This window comes from Eumetopias jubatus, unplaced genomic scaffold (assembly GCF_037043125.1).
Source record: "Eumetopias jubatus isolate StellerSeaLion01/CBP00866 unplaced genomic scaffold, mEumJub1_p1.0 scaffold_13, whole genome shotgun sequence".
NCBI classification, from domain to species: Eukaryota; Metazoa; Chordata; class Mammalia; order Carnivora; family Otariidae; genus Eumetopias; species Eumetopias jubatus.
The window spans coordinates 10678141-10699316 of NW_028274819.1; the positions used below are offsets into that span (position 1 = coordinate 10678141).

A 21176-nucleotide genomic window follows, 5' to 3' on the forward strand; every position below is an offset into this window, starting at 1 on the left:
CCCCCACCACTGCTACTCCTGCTGCTGCTGCCGACCCCCCCCACTGCTGCCCCCCCACTGCTGCTACTCCTCCTGCTGCTGCCCCCACCACTGCTACTCCTGCTGCTGCTGCCGACCCCCACCACTGCTGCCCCCCCACCACTGCTACTCCTCCTGCTGCTGCCCCCACCACTGCTACTCCTCCTGCTGCTGCTGCCGACCCCCCCACTGCTGCCCCCCCACCACTGCTACTCCTGCTGCTGCTGCCGACCCCCACCACTGCTGCCCCCCCACCACTGCTACTCCTCCTGCTGCTGCTGCCCCCCCACCACTGCTGCCCCCCCACCACTGCTGCCCCCCCACTACAGCTACTCCTCCTGCTGCTGCTCCTGCCGACCCCCACCACTGCTGCCCCCCCCCACTACTGTTGCTGCTTCTACTGCTACTCCTCCTCCTGCCACCCCCATCACTGCCGCCCCCCCACCACTGCTACTCCGGTTGCTGCTATCACTTTTACCAGTCCTACCACCTCCCACTCTCACCACCTTCTGCCCCAATTTCTACTCCTACCACGGATGCTGTGCGTCTGCTAGCAGCTCCTCCCACTGCCCCTCCTCCTCCCGCTGCTTCAACTACAACTTTCCTACCACTGCAACTGGCCCTTGAACGACTCAGGTTGGAAGAGTGTGGGTCCGCTTACATGTGGGCTTTTTTCAATAAACGCAGTACGTACCGTGTATTTTCTGCTCTGACATGTTCTTGTCCGGAGGTGACTTGATTGTCGGAATATGGTAGACAAGACATACACAAGATCTGGATCACCTGTTGATGTTATTGGTGAGGCTTCTGGTCAACAGGCTGGGCTATGAGTAGTTAAATTTGGGGCAAGTCAGAAGTTCTACACAGATTTGCAACGCTGGGGGGTTGGTACCCTACCCTCTGCGTTCTTTGAGGCCAGTGGTACCGCGTTCACTACTCCATCAACGCCGTGACTGTTTCTACCAGCACTTCTGCTCCTGCATTGCTTTACCCTGATGGTGACTTCTGTCCTCTGCCATCTGCTCTCCCCAGAGTATCCTTCCCCACATTCGGGCTCCCTCCAGGAAGCCTCTGCTGCCCAGCCCTGGCCCCATGGGTGAGTGACCTCGCTTGGCCATGCTTCCCGGCTCTGGCACAGCTCTGTGATCTTGGAGGTGTTCATGCATTTGTGTCTCTCAGCTAGATTTTCATTTCGAGGGTGAGGCCGTGTACTCAGTGCTGTCGTTCCCCTTTTTACCTTATGTCACGTGGTTGCTAAGGGGCAGACTGAGAGACTCAACTGTGGGGCTCAGTGTGGAGCCTGGTCTCTGACTCTCCTCGGAACACAAAAGCAGAGGGGGATGATAGACTTGGTTATTTCGGCCAAAATGGAATGGAGAGCCACCATCCCTGCCACATCTGTCACACTGGGCTCAGCTGCCGTGTAGGCGAACCTTTTGGCCATAGGTCTCAGCTGGTAGATTGGAGTTTGGTGGATTCTCAGAGGGCTCACCTTTTCTGGACCCGTATTGTCAGGCTCCTGAGTTTGTATTTAGGGTCCAGGAGCGGGTGGTTCTAGGGTATTTGAAGGGAAATCGTTTGGTGGTATCATCAGTGCTTCTTGCAACCTATGTGAACTTGAGCCCTTTGACAGTTCACGCGTGGGCTTGTGTCTGGGGCCAAGTGTCCAAACTCCTTGTCCCTTCCACTGTTGAAGGTTGCTTGGCCTTGGAGCACTGACCAGGACGGCCACCTGGGGGCACTGTGGTTCCGTTGGTCTCTCCAGGAGCCCGGGCTCCAGGATGGCTGGGTACCAGTGGACTGGAGGCAGATGCTGTTATACGCATCCTACAGACGGGAAGCAAGCTGAGTGCTGGAGCTGGGACTTAAAACCATCAGGCTTCAGAGACCAAGCTGACGACCCCGTCCTCTGTGAAGACAACGGGCAGCTGACCACCCGCCCCACAGTTCTCTGGAGTGTAGAGCTGTGGCTACGTGTGGGCTCCGGAGTCAGAAGCCGAGTTTGGAGCCCAAGTCACTAGCTCTCTATGACCGTGTCAGTGTCTCGGTTTCCGCATCCGAAACCCTGACCAGCTAGTGCCTGCTTCATAGGGTTGCTAGGGGTTAAGTGAGCGAACACATGCGGAGAGCACACAGTGTTGGCTGCGGTCTTCCCTGCTTCTGTCGGCACTGGCATCCAGTGACACTCTAGGGGGCACGGTGGCCCCTGGCACTCGACACCTGCTTGTGTTACAAAGACGAAGGCTCTGGAACCTGGGCCAGTGAGGGAGGTGGCAGGGGACGGATGGCCAGGACCACGGGATGGGTTCTGAGCGGTGCAGGTGTGCAGGAGGGGGCGTGCCGCTATTCAGCACATCAGGTAGGTCTGGGGAGAGGTGACGATTCACCAGGTGGAGCAAGTGCAGAGGATCAGAGGAGGGGTGGCTGGGGAAGCAGGGGATGCTGCAGCGCCCCTGCCTGGCTGCAGGAGGAGAGCCGGGCAGGGAGAATGGACCGTGTGGATGGTGGGGGGCAAGAAGACTGGAGAACTGCCCAGCAGATTGTATTTAGGGGAAGAGGTTGCCAGTCTCAACCAGCAGTGTGAAGTCGAAGATCTCACCTGAAGCTTTTCAGCAGCAGGAACAGGTCTTTAATATTTTTTAAATTTTTTTTTTTAAGATTTTATTTATTTATTCATTTGACAGAGAGACCGCGAGAGAGGGAACACAAGCAGGGGGAGTGGGAGAGGGAGAAACAGGCCCCCCGCCAAGCAGGGAGCCCGACACGGGGCTCGATCCTAGGACCCTGAGATCATGACCCGAGCTGAAGGCAGACGCTTAATGACTGAGCCACCCAGGTGCCCCAACATTTTTTAAATTTCTTATTGTGAAACATAGGTTCAAACATACCTTTGAAGGTATCCAGCACCTAGCTTAAGAAGGACAGTATGGGGGGCCCTCTGTGTTCTTCCATGAGTGCAGAGGAAGCCACTACCCTGAGATTGGGGTGGATCAGTCCTTCGCTTCTCTTTTGAATATTACCACTGTGTTATGTGTGTGTGTGTGTGTGTGTGTGTATGGGGGGGGTGTGGTTGCTAATTTTTGAACTTTATATACATGAAATCATTCAGTTTGCTTTGACTTCATTTGCTCAGTATTGTTCTTGAGATGTACCTGTGTTGACCCATGTGGTTATGGTTCATTCACTGTTGTGCAAACAAAGGCAATGGGCACGGAACTCCCACCAGGCTGCTGAAACACTGCCTCTCAGAGATGGGAGTCATCCCACCCATGCAGGTCCTGTGTGGCCTCATTGCAGGGCAGTGCGCTCTGGAATGCCTGCCATGGGATGCCCCATGAGGTGCCCACCATGGCGCTGTGGTGCATTGAGCTGCATGACCATGAGGCACAGCTCCGCCATGGTCAACCAGGGGAAGGGATACAGTAAGTATCATGTGGCTGAACCTTGGTTCCCGCCCTAATCTGCCAGATCGTTCTTTTGAGGAGGCTGCACCAACTCTGCCCCTTGATACAGTCCTGGATCTACTGTCCAAACTCTGCTCTCGCAGGTGTTTGACATAGCTAGCCAGCGACAGGATTTACTGCATTGCATTCTTGCTTGGAGAAGCACCAGCCCCTTCTGACCTAATTAGGGGGCTGGGGCCCAAGCTTTGTAATTGATCAGTGCCTTAGGCACTTGGCAATGGCCAGACTCCGCGGAGCCTTGTATGAGGCCAAGTCCCTGTTTCAGGAGGCCAGGCTGCAAGTGATAAACCCAAACAGGTTAACCCTTCCCTCTCGTTCATTGTGGGATTCCATCATTGGAGTACACCACAATGCATTGATAACGTCCTGTTAATAAGACACACGGATTGTTTCTAATTTTTCTATTATAAACTGTATCTCTGTGAAAATTCTGGAGCAAGGGTTTTTCCCAGGATATTAACTTAGGAGGGGATTTATTATATAGATAATACTATAGGAAACGACAAGTTCTTTATCAACATGGTTGTATCAGTTTGCACTGTGATTTACCACGTGGATGAGCATTCTGTCTTCATACCCTTCACCAACCCTTAGTTTTTGCTCATTTTAAATTTTTTTGCTAGTCTGGTGGGTATATAATGCTACCTTGAAGTTTAATTTTCACATCCATGATTACTAATGAAGTGGATCATCTTCATCCACATCAAGGCCATTTATCTTTTACAAATTGCCCGTTTAGCTATTTGGCTTGTCTTATTCTGATTTGTAGTTTTATTCATTCAGATATATACACACTTTTTTTTTATACTAATCCTTTGTCTAGGTGTTGCAACTGTCTTCCCAGTGTGTGCCCTACCTTTTCACTCTGTAGTGTCTTGTGATTTTGGTTTGGAAAGTGCTCATTTTATTGTGACCATGAGAATTCTCTGAAACTGGCCGAAATCATATTTTTTTCAGACAGGATTTGCATTTGCTCCTTTCCAAAGCCCAGGGATCACTTTAAACTCAGGTGTGGAGCTTTTTCCGATTGAAACTTTGAGCATTCCCACCTCTGCCCCAGCCTAAGAATTTGGACTGCACACACCAGAGGAGAGGGAATTGTAATTCTCAGGGGAGTACTTTTTTTTTTTTCAATGTATCCAGCACGGCAAGACCCCTTGCTGCCCCTCTCTGTACAGTGGGCCTGTTTCTCCTTCACTCTCATCCTGAGGATGAGGCCCTCTGAAGCCCCCGTTTCCATCGGGGGCCCGGATCTCGACTCCCCACCTTTGGCAGGCTCTGAGCTTGACCTGTAGTCCCCTGTCCTCATTAAAGCGGAACGTCAAGGTCACCAGGGTCCCACAGAAGCCCCAGAATAGAAGCTGGTTTTACTTCTCAGATTTTTTGCTTTTATTTTTGCCTTATGTGCATTTTTTTTTTAACCCCTCTCGTTTGCTCGGCAAGGATTTAAACATGTTTTTCAAGTGTGTATATCATCTGGCACTTTTTTACTTCCAAAGGTTAATCTGGGCATGTGGTCTTCCTACTGTTGGGACGGAAGTGGCACTGTTCTAGGAAATGCCCTTACAGAGATGCCCGGGCATGTGGCCACACCTTAGGGAGGCAAATTTTACTGGAGCTGAAGTAACAGACTGTGAAGTATTCTCCCCCTTCCTTGCAGGCAAACCACATGCACTTGATCTCAGTTGTAGCAGAAGTTGAGGGAGCCCAGGGCTCGGTGGAGAGGTGGGGGAGTCCTTCGGGCCTGACCTTGCTGCAGCCACAGCCCTTACCCGCCCCCCCCCACCCCAGAAGGGCAGGAAGAGAGCAAACCTGAGAGGCCCCTGAGCAGCTCTGCTTCCTGCTACAGGTCAACACCAGTGGCTTGTTATCACCCCCATCGGGCCTGACCCAACTGTTCTCAAGGCTCAGGTTCCTGCTTGCACTAGGAGGCTGCTTCGGTGGTGGGGGGAGTTTTACGTTGGGCAAAATTTGGACTAGATTTTGAGATCTCAACAGAACCCTTGGACACAGAAGTATTGACAAAATCTGTGTACAAGGACTGATTGCCAGAGGTATCCAAATTCTTGTACCTGTGTACCCTTGACAGGAGAGAAACACCTGAATTGCCACATATCACAGAAAAGCCAATGGATACTTTCATGATCACACCAGGGTAATGCGGTGTTTGCCATATTCACAGAGAAAAATGTGAGGGGAAAATTAGGAGTTACATAATCCTCTGGAACAACAAGATGGAATTGCTCCACAGAGGAAGAGGTCAGAGGCAGACTCCATGGGAAATCTGTAAGATGAAGATGCTGCCCCCCCGACTTGCGAGAGCTCTCTGAGGACAGGGAGAGAAGTTCAGGGGAGCAGATGAGAGACACAAAGCGGCAGGTTATAAGACACAAGGGGCTCTAACGGTGCTTGTCTTCTAATTAAAGAGGTACATTTAAAACCTTTTTTTGAGAAAGTGTATTTTTTAAGATTTTAAGTAATCGCTACACCCAAAGTGGGGCTCGAACTCACACTCCTGAGATCGAGTCACATGCCCCACCGACTGAGCCAGCCAGGCACCCCCAAAGAGGTACAGTTTAGATCAGCAATGCTATTTGGCTGAGGATGCTCGGGTGGCAAAGCTTTAGCACGATGCTGATCTGTGGTGGCAAGGTTGGGGGGGGCACCGGCACCCCCATCTTCCCACAGAGCCTGACAGGGCTGCCCAGTCAAAAGCTGTGCCCCTTCCATCTAAGAACTTCTTCTGAGAAAATAATGTACAAAGAATTACATGCTTAAGTGAGGATAACCAGTGTTCAGCATTAGTAATAGATTTGGTTTCCATCAAAAGGAGATAAAATATCTCACAGCTTAACCGCAACATCGAAGACAAGGTATCTGTTAAAAGTGATAGGAAATAATACAAGATGTCTACTTCTGTGGTAAAAAATACCCTGGAGAGATAAGTCCGTTATGTAATGTGATTCCATTTGGTATCTACAGAATCATGCTTTTAAACACAGCGTCGGTGGGATTCACAGAACCACCCTTCCATGGAGTTTGAAATGCTTACATGAGCTTTGATGCTGAAGGCAGTGGTGAGAAGAGGAAGAGTGAGAGGTGGGGGGCGGGTAGAACCACCAGCTCCCTGACCCCTTGAGAGCAAGTCAGCCTGGCTCCTCCAGCCAACACCGAGCTGAGAATCCTCATGCTTTTGCACCAGCCCTGAGGAGTACATTCTGTTGCCCCCTGCACAGGCCAGGATGGTGGACAGGACTGGCCATCCCCAGTCACAGATGGGAAGATGGGCCCAGATAAGGGAAGCTACACAGCTAATTTCCGTAGCAAGTGTCTGGATCTTCTGGCCAGAGTGTTCTGTTCTGCCACCTCCAGCTGCAAAAGCCTGAGGGGTGGCGTTTCCCCCCACCCCTCCTCATCTGGGCTATAAACTGGCCTTCATATTAAAAAAGAAAAAAAAGTAAGCGTTAATTAAGTTTGGGGCAGGAGAAAACATTTCTAATAAATAACAGTCAACATTTACTGAGTGCTAGGTACCATTCTAAGGATTCTTTTTTTTTTTTTTTTTTAAGATTTATTTGGCAGAGAGAGACGCAGCGAGAGAGGGAACACAAGCGGGGGGAGTGGGAGAGGGAGAAACAAGCTTCCCGCCGAGCAGGGAGCCTGATGCGGGGCTCGATCCCAGGCCCCTGGGATCATGACCTGAGCCACGCAGGCGCCCCAGGATCCTTATTTAATTTTCTCTAACACCCCTGTGGGGATGGGTATTCTCCCCATTTTACAGATGAGGAAACAGGCCTATAGGGAAGTTGAGTAACTCAACATTACACAGCTAGTAAGAGCCAGAACCAGGATTGTAATGAAGCAGCCTGGCTTGCGACTCTCAGGGGATGACCGGTATCCTAAAGATGGAAAAGAGGTAGTAGGCCAGAGTGCAGGAGTCCCTGCACAGCGTCAAGGCCACCGGCCTGACTTGAGCACCTCCGCTCCCTCTCGCAGCTCATGCCTACCAAAAAGTCAAAGGCCAGATTTTGACCCCCCTACCAGATTATTCTATCTCTTCACCAGAGGCTGAACGCTACTCCCACCCCTCACCCCTTCCAACTGCCAGATCTACATGTCCGTCTGGAAAGGTCTTTGCTGCCAAGTCCGAGGTGAAGGCCCAGGTCCTACATGGGCAAATGAAGGTCAGCAGCCCCACCAGCACCGGTACCGACCTGTTTGGTGGCCGCACCCACCGTGGCAGCCAGCATCAGGGCCGACGGGCTGCTCTGCCAACCGGGGTGGGGCCTAGTCCTGGGGGGCGAAGGGGGAAGTGGCGCTGAAAGCAGTAGCCCAGCATCCTTTGGTGGGAAGCTGGGAGGCTCAGAGCAAGACTGAAGAGCTCTTTCGGCCCCAGGAAATCTGGGCTCCCCTGAGCCACGAGGGCAGCTGAGCAGCGCGCCTGGAGGCCGCCCAGTCAGAAGGCCCGGGGCCCCACCCTCCCGGTTCCCCCTTCCTCACTGGTGCTGTTCTGACTCCGCCAGGGTTTTACGGGACTCTGCCTTCACGTGTCTGGTTTTCTCTGGAATGCCAGCTCTCCTTGCTGAGAGGCAAAGTGTCCCAAGTTCAGTCTTGGGAGACCCCCGACTCTACCCGGGGTGAGGCACATACTACCCGTAGAAGAGGCCACGTTTTTTAAAGGAAGGACGAGGCTAAGGAACACCTTTCTAAGACGAAATCATTCTAGTCGCCCAAACAGCTTTCCACCCATGCTCGGTAGGCCTGAGACGGCGGTTTATTGAGCCCCTTCACCCTCCATTGCCTTCCTGGAGCTCCTGTGCTGGGCTCGGCTCAGGCGCATGAAAACACCGACCCCCAAGACCAGGGCAACAGCCACCAGCAGAAGGACCACCCAGAGGAGAGGCCCCGGGTTGGCATTCCTGGGGAAGCCTGCCGGAGAGAAGGGGTTTGAAGGCTTGCAGGGCTGAACGCAGCCCCTCCAAACGGTCTCCATCCCCTGGACCTTTGTGATCATGCCCGGCAGAGCTGCCTGTCCACACAGAGGGTGGACTGCATCTCTTTGCTTAGTTCCCCGCTGACTGCTGTTACACCATCTCCCGCCTGCACTATGGCCGAGCGTCCCCTGGCAACACATGGGGGCCAAGGCCTGAGGGCTGGTCCACAGCCCTGGCACCTGTGGGCCCCGGCGGAGGCTCCTGCCTGGAAGAATCCTCAAAGCCCACTGGCCCTGGAGAGCTCACGAGGTTCTGGGGCCTGGCAGCTTTTCTGTGGGGAGCGTAGGATCGTCGCTGTCCTGTGCAGGAGAGGAGTGGCGTCTAGCCTGCTCTCCAGCCCCTGGTTGCCCAGAAGCCAGGAACAGGCCTGCGGACATAAGAATGAAGCCTCTCCCGGCCCCCCCACCGCTCCCCGCCCCCCCCCCCCCGCCCTGTGCCCAGGGTCCTAGCCCAGACTCACTTGCAAGCCCAGAGCTGCAAACAGTGCGGCACGTCTCCAGCTCCGAAGGGGAGCAGGCAGAGACGCTGCAGAAGTAAACCTGGTGGGAAGAGAGAAGGCCAGGGCGTGGGGCCGGCTCAGACCCACAGTAGGAAGCACCAGGGCAGGGACCCAGGGTCCAGGACCCAGGCCAAGTCCACATTGCTGCCAGGCAGGCAGGCAGATGGAGGTCTGGCCAGGTGCACCAGGACCAAGACTGCAGCCCCTCCTGCTGAGGGTCACAGCCGCAGGTGTGCCTTCCTCTTTCCCTGTGGCTCAAGTATGCAGGGGATTTTCTTGCAGGCAGGCAACACTGCACATTACCAAGCCCCAGCCCTTGGCTGTTCCACCAATGCTCACCTGACTGCAGAGCCCCCGCTTCCCTGGGGAGTGCTGGCTTCTGAGGAGGGGGCACTTCACCAGGTGGCAGGGGCAGATGCCCCAGTGATGGAGGGGCAAAGTGGGGGACAGGGTATCCTTGCTTCCAGAAACAAGGCCAGGGACAGCTCCCAGAACGAGTAGAAGCAGGAGACGTGGATGGAGCTGAACCAGCCCCTGGAGGCCCAACAAATGGATGCATCTTCATCCAGCAGGTGAGGGTCTCTTGGCTCCAGGAGAAGCACACGGTAGAGACAGAATTAAGCCACCTTAACAGGGCTAACCAGTGAAGTCTGTCCACATCTGGTGCACTAACATGCAGCTCCTTACATACACAGAGGTCTGTGTGTAGCAATGTGAGATAGGTACTGCTCAGCAGAACAAGCTATAGGGTAGCTTGTGGCCTGTGGGGGCAATTTGTGTATTCTGTAGAAAGCCTAAATATAGGGGTACCTGGGTGGCTCAGTTGGTTAAATGACTGCCTTCAGCTCAGGTCATGATCCCAGAGTCCCAGGATCGAGTGCTGCATCAGTTTCCCTGCTCGGCGGAGATTCTGCTTCTCCCTCTGACCCTCTTCCCTCTCATGCTCTCTCTCTCAAATAAATAAAATCTTAAAAAAAACCCCAAAACCCTAAATATATACCCAAAGTTTATCCATTTACCTACCAGAGAAGCTGCTCGGTTATAAGTATTCAAAGCAGATTTACGTTGAACACACTGTTTCTAGAGTCAGAAGCAAAGCCACTCTAGAACATTGTGACCAGGGTGCAGATATAGGGTTGGTGGCATCTACTTTCCTTCCTCCCTCTTGAAGCTTTGTGGTCGCCTCTGGGCTGATCACCCTCCACAAAGCCCTGTCTGGGACCTCTTTCTGCTATAGCTCGCAGGGTGCTGGAGCTTATACTGAACAGAGGGGGAACAGGCATGAAGAGGCACGCAGAGCTTCTTACCCATCCCCGGAGGGGCCTCTGGGAGCCAGGGTCCGGGAGGGCAAAGGTGGCAACGGTGAAGTGCTGGTAGCGGGATGGGAAGGACAGTTCTGCCTCGTCCAAGGCTACCAGTTGGGTCCTGTAGCTGTCACAGTCAAAAGGACACCTGGGAAGGAAGGAAGGAGGCCGCAGAGGGATAGGGGCGGCAGGTGGGGGGAGCCGCTGGGGCAGCTGGAGCCCTGACTGCCACTCACCCGTCAAGACAGGAGGAGCCACTGAGGCTGCTGGAAGGGGTTGGCACCGGGAGTCGCCCAGCACTGGTGCAGCAGCAGGACCAGACTGGGGTCTGTCCTCTGCAGGAGCCGGACCTCCACTGGGACAGGCTGGCGCAGCAGCCTCACGAGGGGGTAGTCCCCCTCCTCGTAGTGGGAGCGGAAACTCTCATCTGTGGGGCGAGGGGCTCATGAGCCTCGGTGGGCTGTGTGGGGGGGTGTGAGGGGATGTGGGGCAGGAAGAGAAGGCCCAGGGACCCCATACCCTTGGCGATCCGAAGCTGGAGCTGCAGGGGGCCAGACTGGGTCACAGGGGCTGGCGAGGGTGGCAGGAAGATGGACGCCCGGAGCGGCAGGAAGTCACTGGCGTTAAAGACGCAGCGCACGTGAAGCCTGAGGTCAGGTGCAAGAGCATGCAGGGGAGAGGACACAGTGTCATGGAGGCCAGCTCGCTTAGCAAACCAGACACCAGCTACGCGGATGCAGCAAGCAGGGCACGGTCCAGCACAGCAGCCGGATGCCACCGAGCATGTACCAGGGGGACCTGAGCCCTGCCTGCCTCATCTGCCCAGGACAGCTCAAGCTGGTCTCAGACAGCCTCCCAGTGTTGTCATGTGCCACGGCCCGCGTACAAGGTCGAACAGGGATGAGGGCAAGAGAATGAAACATAAAAGTATGGGAACAGGAGGGTTGCCCACGGGGGTGCCGCGAGCAACAACTTTATTCTTACTTACACACTTTATATAAGTTCAGGTTATATAACAATAGGACATAAACAAGTTTCACAGGTTCCTCCCTGCCCTTCTCCTGGCTCCTTCCCGAGTTTCTGGTTCAAGGCCAGGTTCCTCAAGCGCATAGTTTCTTCCCTGTTTTGCTTACGCGGTATGCCTTTAAAGGGCCCGGTGCGCTATTTTTCAGGGCCTATCAATAACACTGTGGTTTTCTTAGCCTAAATACAACTCGGGCTAGCCAGTACAACATGTTCTTGTATGGGGGCAGTCAGGTGGCCATGGTTCAAAGGGATCAGGGAGCCTTTGCTCTACCTGATTAACCCCCTTGTTGCTCATGGCTCCCGACAGTCATGGTCCTCGCAGTGGTAGACGGTGGGCCACTGGGACTGGGGTCTCTTGCTAGTCTAAGTGACACCACACACTCAGTGGGGGCCCATGCCCGGCCCCCTGTGTTCTGCAAGGGAAGCTGACCCCATCCTACCCCATCCACCTTTACCTCCATAAGGAGGTACCTCCCTTTACCTCGGAGAGGGAGCATTCCCGCCTGGGCAGGGCACCCCTGGGGAAGACGTCCTGCAGCTGGAGACTGGGCCTGGCACAAACTAGGTGCTCACAGGCATTGGGGATTCCAGCCTGAGCGGAAGGCCTTGTCTGAGGAGCCGCCCGCTTACTCCTGTGGGCTCTAGCTGTTTCCCCTCACGGCTCCCCTCCTCTGGGAGTCCCTGGAGCCCTGAATTCTGGCTAGCTCCCCCAGCTCCTAAATCCCAGGGTCTAAAACGGACCTATCCCTCCACCCTCTGGCCTGTAGGTACTTAGAATTTTTAAAGCAAAAGACATTTGGACCCGCACACAAGCAGCCCACCCCAGCCCTTGTGGCAGGTACGGTGGGGAGAAAGACCCCTGGGCATCCACTTGGGGCCAAGCATGGAATTTTGTACCCAAACGTATTAGCTCTGACAGGGCGCCCAGGCAGAGGCTGGTGCTGGGGCCCCTGCACTTCAAAGGCAGTAGGTATGACAAGCACAGCTGCCCTTGGGGCACCCCCACGGGTGTCCTAGGCACCTAGGGTGGTTCTGCCACCAGCGTCCGCGGTCCCAGGGGCGCCCTTCAACCAGAGGCCCCCTGTGAGCTCCCGCCCCCACATATCTCCTGCCTCACCTGTGGCTTCGTGACCTCTGAAAGGAAGAGGCAGCAACAACCACACTCCCGGCCTCCGCTTTTTCCAGGGGCTTCGATGCGGGTGCTGGGGGCTTAGTTTCCGAGTTTAGTTCTTGGAAAGGATGAAGGCCAGCGCTCCTGAGGACCCCGGCCCGCCCATGTACCGTAGTGGTTCTGTCTGGTGCCGGCAGACCCCACTTAAGGCTCCCATCAGCTCTGAGGGCCGTCCTCCCTGCCTGGTAGGGGAGGCTGGGAAGAGGCCAGAGGCTCTCCTGAGATCACGCAGCAGGGAACAGAGTTTGGACATGAACCCAGATGGCTCCAAAGCCCGTCCTAAGCTCACCCTGTGCCCCCTTCACACCCAAGCCCACAGCCCAGCCTGTTCCAGAAAGGCTCCCCCTCACTGGAAGGTGCCGTCCCGCGTGATGGAGCCCTGTGGCCCCGTTTGGGCCTTGATGTCAGACACCAGCTGATTCTCATAGATGAGCTGGTTGCCAGCCACCTGTGGGGTGACAGCTGGGTAAGCCCTCCCAGGGGGTGGTCCTGGGCACCCGCCCGTGGCCACACTCCTACCTGGACCGTGGTCCCACAGTGGGAGAAAGGGAAGCGAAAGACCACGAAGGACCCGGTCTGCTGGGCCGGGGAGCAGCTGGTGGGGGCATAGGCCATGTGGATGTTGGCCAGTGTGATCCCATGTGCCAAGGCTGTTTCTCGGGACACCACCAGGACAAAGTGGCCATTTCTGAAGCACTGGACAGTTGCTGGGACAAAGGTGGATCAAAGAGACCAGTCAGGCCCCTGAGGTTACTGTCCGTGCAGCATGGACATGGTGGGGGGGCGGTGGCCTGGGTAACAGTATTTAAGTGTGTTGCCCTGGGACTCGGGAGACCTGGATTCTCTTACTCTTTGTGCCAGTGTTAGCTCGAGTAACCCTTCGAAGGACCCAGATTTTCTCCTGCATGACAACAAAAGGAACTACAGAAGTAGAAGCACCATTGAATTTATTTCTCAGCTGGGCTGTCCCAGGGGTGCTGGGCTGGCTCAGTTAGAAGAACATGGGACCCTTGATCTTGGGGTTGTAAGTTCGAGTCCCGCATTGGGTGTAGAGATTACTAAAAAAAAGTAAACTTAAAATAAACCGGGATGTTCTAGACCGAAAGGTAGGGGTACATGTAAAGATAGATCTATTATGGGGCACCTGGGTGGCTCAGTCGGTTAAATGTCTGCCTTTGGCTCAGGTCATAATCCCAGGGTCTGGGACCCAGCTCTGCACCTCAGGCTCCCTGCTCAGCGGGTAACCTGCTTCTCTCTCTGCCCCTTCCCCCCTGCTCATGCTCTCTCTCTCTCTCTCTCTCAAAATCTTAAAAACAACTATTACTAGTTCCCTGGGACGATGGTTATCAGCAAGATGGGCTGTACGGGCACCCCATCTAAAGGTCCCTTCTGCAGGCATTCTGGGGCTCAGGCTCTCCTAGGAACAGGGTGGGACGCGCCTGCAGCACTGGGGGGGGCAGGGGGGAGGAAGCCCTCCTAATGTTTCAGGATTCAGGTGTGGAAAGCTCTACCTGTGTTGCCATAGTAACAGGGAACCTCTCTGCCGTTGTCATAGCAGCAGCCGCCCGCAGACAGGCTTCCTCTGAACTTCTCACTCCACAGGGGATGGGTCTGGAGGACACCTGGCACCGCCCTGGAGTCAGACGCACACCTGGGGATGGGACAGAGTGGTGAGAACGTGAGAAGGGGCCATGCCGGGCAGCAGACTTCCAGGGCAATGGAGGGAGTTGGCTTCCTGGGCCCAGTCAAGGGCGATCGGGCCGTCCAGAGTCCTACATACCTGGGTAAGGTGGCTCGTCAACCCCCCGTGTTCCAGGGTGCCCCACTGGGGTTGAGCCTGGGTGGGATGGGTGGCGGGTCCAGGTCCGAGGGACGGCAAAGCAGGGGTTGCACGGACAAAGCTGTGCTCTGGGATGGGGCAGAGGGGCTGGGCCTGAGGCGTGGGAAGGGAGAAGCCCACGGGTGGTTCCGGATGGGAGGCCGGAGTCCAGCCGTGGCCAGGTTTAGGACAAATCAGAGTGACATCTCGGGTTGCATCAACTCGACCATCGGGCAGCACGGCTTCAGTGAACACCGTCAGGTGGGAGCGCCCGTCCTGCAGGTGAGAGGGGGATGGGGCTGAGGGGGGGCAGCGAGAGAGGGGGATGGGGCTGAGGGGGGCAGGTGGGAGCGCCCACCCTGCAGGTGAGAGGGGGATGGGGGTGAGGGGGGCAGGTGGGAGCGCCCGTCCTGCAGGTGAGAGGGGGATGGGGCTGAGGGGGGGCAGCGAGAGAGGGGGATGGGGCTGAGGGGGGCAGGTGGGAGCGCCCACCCTGCAGGTGAGAGGGGGATGGGGGTGAGGGGGGCAGGTGGGAGCGCCCGTCCTGCAGGTGAGAGGGGGATGGGGCTGGGGGGGGCAGTGAGAGAGGGGGATGGGGCTGAGGGGGCAGGTGGGAGCGCCCGTCCTGCAGGTGAGAGGGGGATGGGGGTGAGGGGGGCAGCGAGAGAGGGGGATGGGGCTGAGGGGGCAGGTGGGAGCGCCCGTCCTGCAGGTGAGAGGGGGATGGGGGTGAGGGGGGCAGCGAGAGAGGGGGATGGGGCTGAGGGGGCAGGTGGGAGCGCCCGTCCTGCAGGTGAGAGGGGGATGGGGGTGAGGGGGCAGCGAGAGAGGGGGATGGGACTGAGGGGGCAGGTGGGAGCGCCCGTCCTGCAGGTGAGAGGGGGATAGGGGTTGAGGGGGTAGCGAGAGGGAGATGGGGGGCGAGGGGGGCAGAGGGGAGGCTGCCCAGCATCCCAGGCAGAGGTGGGGGGGTCAGGCAGGGAGCTGATCTGTGGGCTGGTCCCGGGACTTAGCCCCCCCTCACCCACCACCCACCAGCCCAAAGGCAGCTGTGACAAGCACAGTGATTGGTCGTGAGCTCCCTCTCCAGCCTGAGGCTGTGCAAGGTCCACCTGGCTCCCAGCTGTGCCCCGTCCCCCCCTGCCCCACCGTGGGCCCGGAGCAGGACCGGTCCCCACCTTCTCCAGCACGTGGCAGCCTTTGTAACCTGCAGAGAAGACAGCGGGTGCCCGGGGCTTGGTGCTGACCCAGTGGTAGCAAGCAGAGCAGTTGTTCACCTCAAATTGGTTCCCAAATTCATCTGGGGCAGGGGAGAGAAAGAGGGAAGGGAAGCATCAGAGATGTTTAAGGATGAGGGGTGCCAAGGGGGCTCAGCTGGTTAAGCGTCTGCCTTCGGCTCAGGTCATGGTCCCAGGGTCCCGGGATTGAGCCCCACATCGGGCTCCCTGCTCAGTTGGGAGCCTGCATCTCCCTCTCCATCTGCCTCTGCTCGTGTTCTCTTTCTGTGGCAATAAATAAAATCTAAAAAAACCCACAAAAACATTTAAGGGTGAAGCCAGAGGCTGTTGGCATCTGCTGAGAAAGCCACACTCGGGAGTGGGAGCCCCCAGCTTCAGCCTTAGCTTTGCTACCAGCTTACGGTCTGTAAGAGAATAGTTTTAGCTGGTCTTTGATCTTTCCAGCTACGGTTCCTGGTTAACAGCACACAACAGCAAGCAGGAATGAAGATATGGGGGGGGGGGGGGCAAAGGTTAGCAGGGTCTCAGGCACCGGGCTGGGTATTCTCTGCCTGTTCCCGTAACCTTGGCTCTCCACGTTCTGTGGAGGAGGCTGCTGAGGTGCCGGGCGGGAGCTTTGCCAGGTGCACACGATGAGGGGCGGAGTGATGGGAACCTGGCATGTTGTAGGTTATCTGCCAGGTTAACCGGCTGTTGCAGTCATCGGGGGACGCATGCTAGGGGTGCACCCCCTCTTGTCAGCAGAGCAGCAGGGTGCTCCCCGGGTGTGGGCATGCCCCCGGGACTCCTGTTCAGTGCACAGGGCAAGGTTGGGGGGGTCTTCATTCCCATCTTACAGATAAGGAAATGGGTTCGGAGAGGTCAGGTGAGTTGTTCAAGAACACAGAGCCTAGAAGCTGCAGATTCAAATCCTCCTTTGAATGCCCCCCCCCTTTCTTCGCACCAGGCCAGGCCCACCAGGGCCCTGCCACTCAGCGTGCTCTGTGGGCCAGTAGCCGGGGCATCAGCTGAGCTCCGCCACAGATGCAGAGCCTGCGCCCCATGAATCAAGACCGCATCTCAGCAAGAGGGCCTGTGCACACTTCCCTGGGTGACCAGGGAAACCAAGACTGGCAACTCCCCTTCCACCCTCCCACCCCCGCCCCCCAGCGTGGTAAGGTAATGGGGGCCGAGAGGCCTCCCCTCTTGTTCCTGCTGCAGGGGAGGGGTCCCCGTCCCCCCGACTGCAGCCGGGGAAGTGGGGACCACGGTTCAGCCACACTCACCTACCACCTTGAAGCGGACCGTCTGGCCTGACTGGGGGAGCACCCGTAGCTGCAGGCCCTTGACCCCACAGTCATAGCTGTACCCCAGGCTGGAGAGACCAGGCTTGGGGTGTAGCCGCTGCCCCAGCCCCAGAGCAGTCACCAGCAGCAGGGCCACGTGGCAATCCCAGACCCCGGCCGAGGCTCCTGCCATCACACACACCACAGCAACCCCCACAGTCCCCCTGTCCGCCCAGGTGAGGCCCAGGACTTATATGGGGGAGGTGGCAAGTGGGAACTTCGAGGGGCAAAGGGCGCCCACCTGGAGGAGCCCTGCCTGGCCACCAGGGGCTCTGGCGAAATTCCCGCCCTGAAGGCCAGCGAAGGCCCCCTCCCAGCCAGGGACCCTGACAGGCTGCCCCGAAAGCGGTCCCTCACCCTGACTTCCCGCCTTATAGCTGGGCCTTGAGGCCGGCTCTGCGGGGCTCAGCCAGGTGATCCTGGCTGGGAGGTGGAAAGGAGGGAAGCTTCTGGTACAGGTGAGGCTGCGGGGGGAGGGGGGGAGCCAAGGGCGGGTTCCAAGTCTCTCATAGTCCCCTCCCTGTCCAGGCCAGCTCTCCAGGGCCTCCTGCCTGCACTGGGGCCTTGGGGCCACCAGAAGCTGCAGGGGCCATGGGGGGTGGGTAGCGGGCCTGGTTAGGTAACTAACAGGACTTTCGGGGGGTGGGGGCTAAGCAGACTCCAGAGGCCAAGACGCTGCCCCTGTCCTGAGAGCGGGCAGACAGATGGGGTGACAGGCCAGTAGACAAACTGGTAGCCCCTCATGGGGCCCTCCTGACGATCAGGGCGATTAACGGGGCCATGGCTGTCACTAGCGACAAATCACGAGAATGGACAAGAAATGGACTGTGGCCTCCCGGACGGGACCCTGGAGCAGAACAAGGACTGGAGGTAGAAGCTAAGGAAATGGACTTAGGTTCGTAACAGTGGATCAACAGTGGCTCATTAACTGTAATAAACCTACTGCCCGAATGTGAGAGGGTCACCCTATGGGACACTGGGTGCGGGGCACATGGGACCTCTGGGCTAAATCTGGAACCGTTCTGAGAAATAAAGTCCATTAACAACCCCAAGAAGGCTGGCTCATAGGCAGCAGCACTTCCCGTGGGCCAGGCAGCCCCAAGGCCTCCCCCAAGGCCTCATTACCACCAGCCTCCTGTGGGGGAGGCTCTGCCAGTGAACGCCGCTGAGTGTCAGCCACAGGAGCGGGGCGGCGTGTGGCTGGGTCAAGAGTCTGGCTCCAACCCAGGCCCTACCTCTTCCTCTTTCTAGCTGTGGCCGGGACACTTCACTTTCTGGGATTCATTTCCCTGCTAGCAAACTGGGGAGAATGCTCGCAGGGTGGACAGAAAGACGCACAGTGACGAAGAACGGGTGTGACAAGTTCCAGGTGGTAATGATTTAGCGCTTGAACTTCACCATGACTAGAGCTTAGGTGGGGGGAGCTTGGAGGGTCTCCCTGGGTGCAGGGCAAGTTGAAGCACAGGGCCAGGCTAGGCGTGGCAGAGGCACGGGGGGGCACCAGGGGTAGGGGTGGGGGTATCGTGTTGAGGCAGAGGGAATTTGGGGTGATAAAGGAATAGGGCTGCAAACAGTGGATTTCAGGCCGACTGGGGTCCCTGGAGGGGTAAGGGCTGGTGAGGTGGGTTTTTCCTAAAGGACGATGGAAGGCTTTAAACTTTTTCTTTTGAAACAATTTTAGACTTACTGAAAAGAATTTCCCTATACCCTTCACCCAGATCTCTCAGATATTAACTTGTTAAAAACAAGACAACATGCCCCAAAATAGCATCATTTATGCTAAATCTCATGTCATCAAACCAAGACTTAATTACAGTTTTGGCTCTCCCAGAAATGGAATCTTAAACCAGCCAAAAAAAAAAAAAAAAAAAAGGAATGGTCTGATTAGCCTCAGCCAATAATCTGACCAACAGACCCTTTCCATCCCCTAAAGGAAAGTGACCTTGCAATGAACCAACCCCCATTTTTACTTGTATAAGTTCCTTGTTCTTGCTCCCTTCTGCCTATAAAAGTCTTTCTGGATAGCTCCTCTGAGCACCTTCCTATCTGCAGGGATGCTGCCTGATTCATGAATGGTTGCATAAAGCCAGTAGGATGTTAAAAATGTACTCAATTGAATTTTGTTTTTTAACAGTGTCTTTTTACATTTGTTTTCGCTCTTTCGCTCTCCGTATGTACACAGACGCCCACATCCACACTCTCTTCCATAACATTTGAGAGCTGTTTGCAAATGGTTCTCCTTTTACCCCCGAATACAGTGTGTACTTCCTAAAATACAAGTAAAATGATCAAAACCAGGAAATCAACATTGGTATAACACAAATGCCCAATTTACAAACCTTACTCAATTTACCAACGGTCCTAATCGTGACTTTTACAGCAAAGGAGAAAAGTGTTTTTTTCCTAGACCAGGAGCAGGGTTCTTGAGCTCCTCCAGCCTGGGACTGTCCCTCTATCGGTCTTTGTTCCTTGTACCCTTGATGTTTTGAGGAGTAGAGGCCGGTAACTTGACAGAATGGTCCTCACGCGGGTTGACCTGGTGTTTCTTCTTGATTCGATTCAGGTGATGCCCTTTTGGCAGGTGCATTAATTTGCTAGGGCTGCTGTGACAAAACAGTATAGCCACACAGGTGGCTTCAACAATAGACATTTATTTTCTCACAGCTCTGGAGGCTGGAAATCCAAGGTCAAGGTGTCAGCAGGTTTGGTTTCTTCTGAGGCTGCTCTCCTTGGCTTGAGATGGCCACCTTCTCCCTGTGGTCTTTCCTCTGTGTGCACACATCTCCCATGGCTCTGTGGGTCCGTGTTTTCTCTTCTTGTACGGACACCACTCAGCTTGGATTAGAGCCCATCCTCACAGGCTCACTATAACTCAATCACCCCTTAAAGGACCTGCCTCCAGATACAGCCACATTCAGCGGTGATGGGGGTTCGGGCTCCTGCATACGAATGGGGGGCACCATTCAGCCCATCCCCGGCAGGAAGAGCCCCGTCTGCTGCTAAGTTACTGTTTCTCTCGGGACATGGGCAGTCCTTGATGGGGAGACGCTTGGAGACTCCTGTATGTGACTGTCCTGCTCCCCCTCAGCAAACCTTCACCCAGGGGTGGTGGTTTCCCTACTCCGTCACTCCCTCCGCATGTGTTTGCCTCCTGCTGTGACAGAGAGCTGTCCCCGAAGGGAAGGGGGTACGGTTCAGATGGCGGAGAGAGCCCCAGCCGGAGGAGCTGAGAGCCGGGATTCTATCCTGCACTTGCTGCTCAGGGGCGAAAGGACCTGTCCCTTCTGTAAAGTAGGGATGGGCCTGATGATGGTGGGGATGGAATGAGATACACAGAGAGATCCATATGCATGATGGCAGGGTGTCTCCCAAGGCCCTAGACAGGCAGGAAAAGAGCAAGGGAACTTCCTCCTGGCGAAGGGCAGAAGAATGCCCTTGAGAAAAATTGTGCTAAACTGGCCCGAGAGGCGGAGCTCTGAGCCCTTGGTTATGATTCCAGTTCTTGCAAAAGCCCACAGGCACCAGCCTGGAAAGGACACCGGCTCCCCCACTCCACCACCAGAGACCTTAGAAAAATCACTTACCCTCTCGCTGACTCGATTTTCTCATCTGTATAATGGGACCAGTAACAGTGCCTAACTTGTAGGCTTGCTGTGAAGATGAACTAAGGGGACCCACGGACGGCACGGAGAGAGTCTGCATCGCTTGGACGCAAGAGCAATAAAAGCCACGGATTGTTTTCACTGCTGAGGAAAGAGGGTCAAATCAGAGTGACCTGACTTGGGGTCTTGGCTTCCCACTTGACCTCTTTCTAAACCTGTTTGTTCATCTCTTACCTTTTAAATTTCTTTTTTATCTTTTTAAAGTGCGGCTTCTGGGACACTTGGGTGGCTCGGACGGTTAAGCGTCTGCCTTCAGCTCAGGTCATGATCCCAGGTCGAGTCTCACATCTGGCTCCGCTTCTCCCTCTGCCTGCCGCGTGCGCTCTCTCTCTCTGACAAATAAATAAATAAAATCTTAAAAAAAAATAAAATGGGGTTTCAAATTTCTTAATCTATAGAATGGAATTAAGAACAAGATCAACCTAGCTGGGGTGCCGTGAGCCTGAAGGGCTCACTAAGTGAGTTCTCCGCCCTGTCTCACCTGCTCATGAGGGTCAGGGACAGGAGGGTGCCACAGGAGGACGGGGCCTCTCCAGGCTGGAAGGACAAGGTCCTCTCACATTGCCTCTCTGCTGCACGTGGGCATCGCCAGGACCTCCTGAGTAAGGGGGTTGGTGGATTGTAGGGCAGGTCCTCCCTGCTTCCTGCTGTGCGTC

The 21176-nt window shown here is 55.7% G+C and overlaps 1 protein-coding gene across 1 annotated transcript; it reads right to left on the reverse strand.

Moving 5' to 3' along the window:
* Positions 1–7027: 7027 nt before the first annotated feature.
* Positions 7028–20528, reverse strand: ZP1 (zona pellucida glycoprotein 1). Its single transcript, XM_028118148.2, is given in 15 exon segments — positions 7028–8304; positions 8307–8411; positions 8656–8775; positions 8937–9015; positions 10283–10427; positions 10526–10706; positions 10799–10926; positions 12827–12924; positions 12996–13183; positions 13988–14047; positions 14050–14109; positions 14253–14571; positions 15474–15595; positions 16799–20025; positions 20443–20528. Coding segments are annotated over 14 exon segments (1833 nt in total). The 5' UTR covers positions 16992–20025; positions 20443–20528; the 3' UTR covers positions 7028–8269.
* Between the last annotated feature and the right edge of the window lie 648 nt (positions 20529–21176).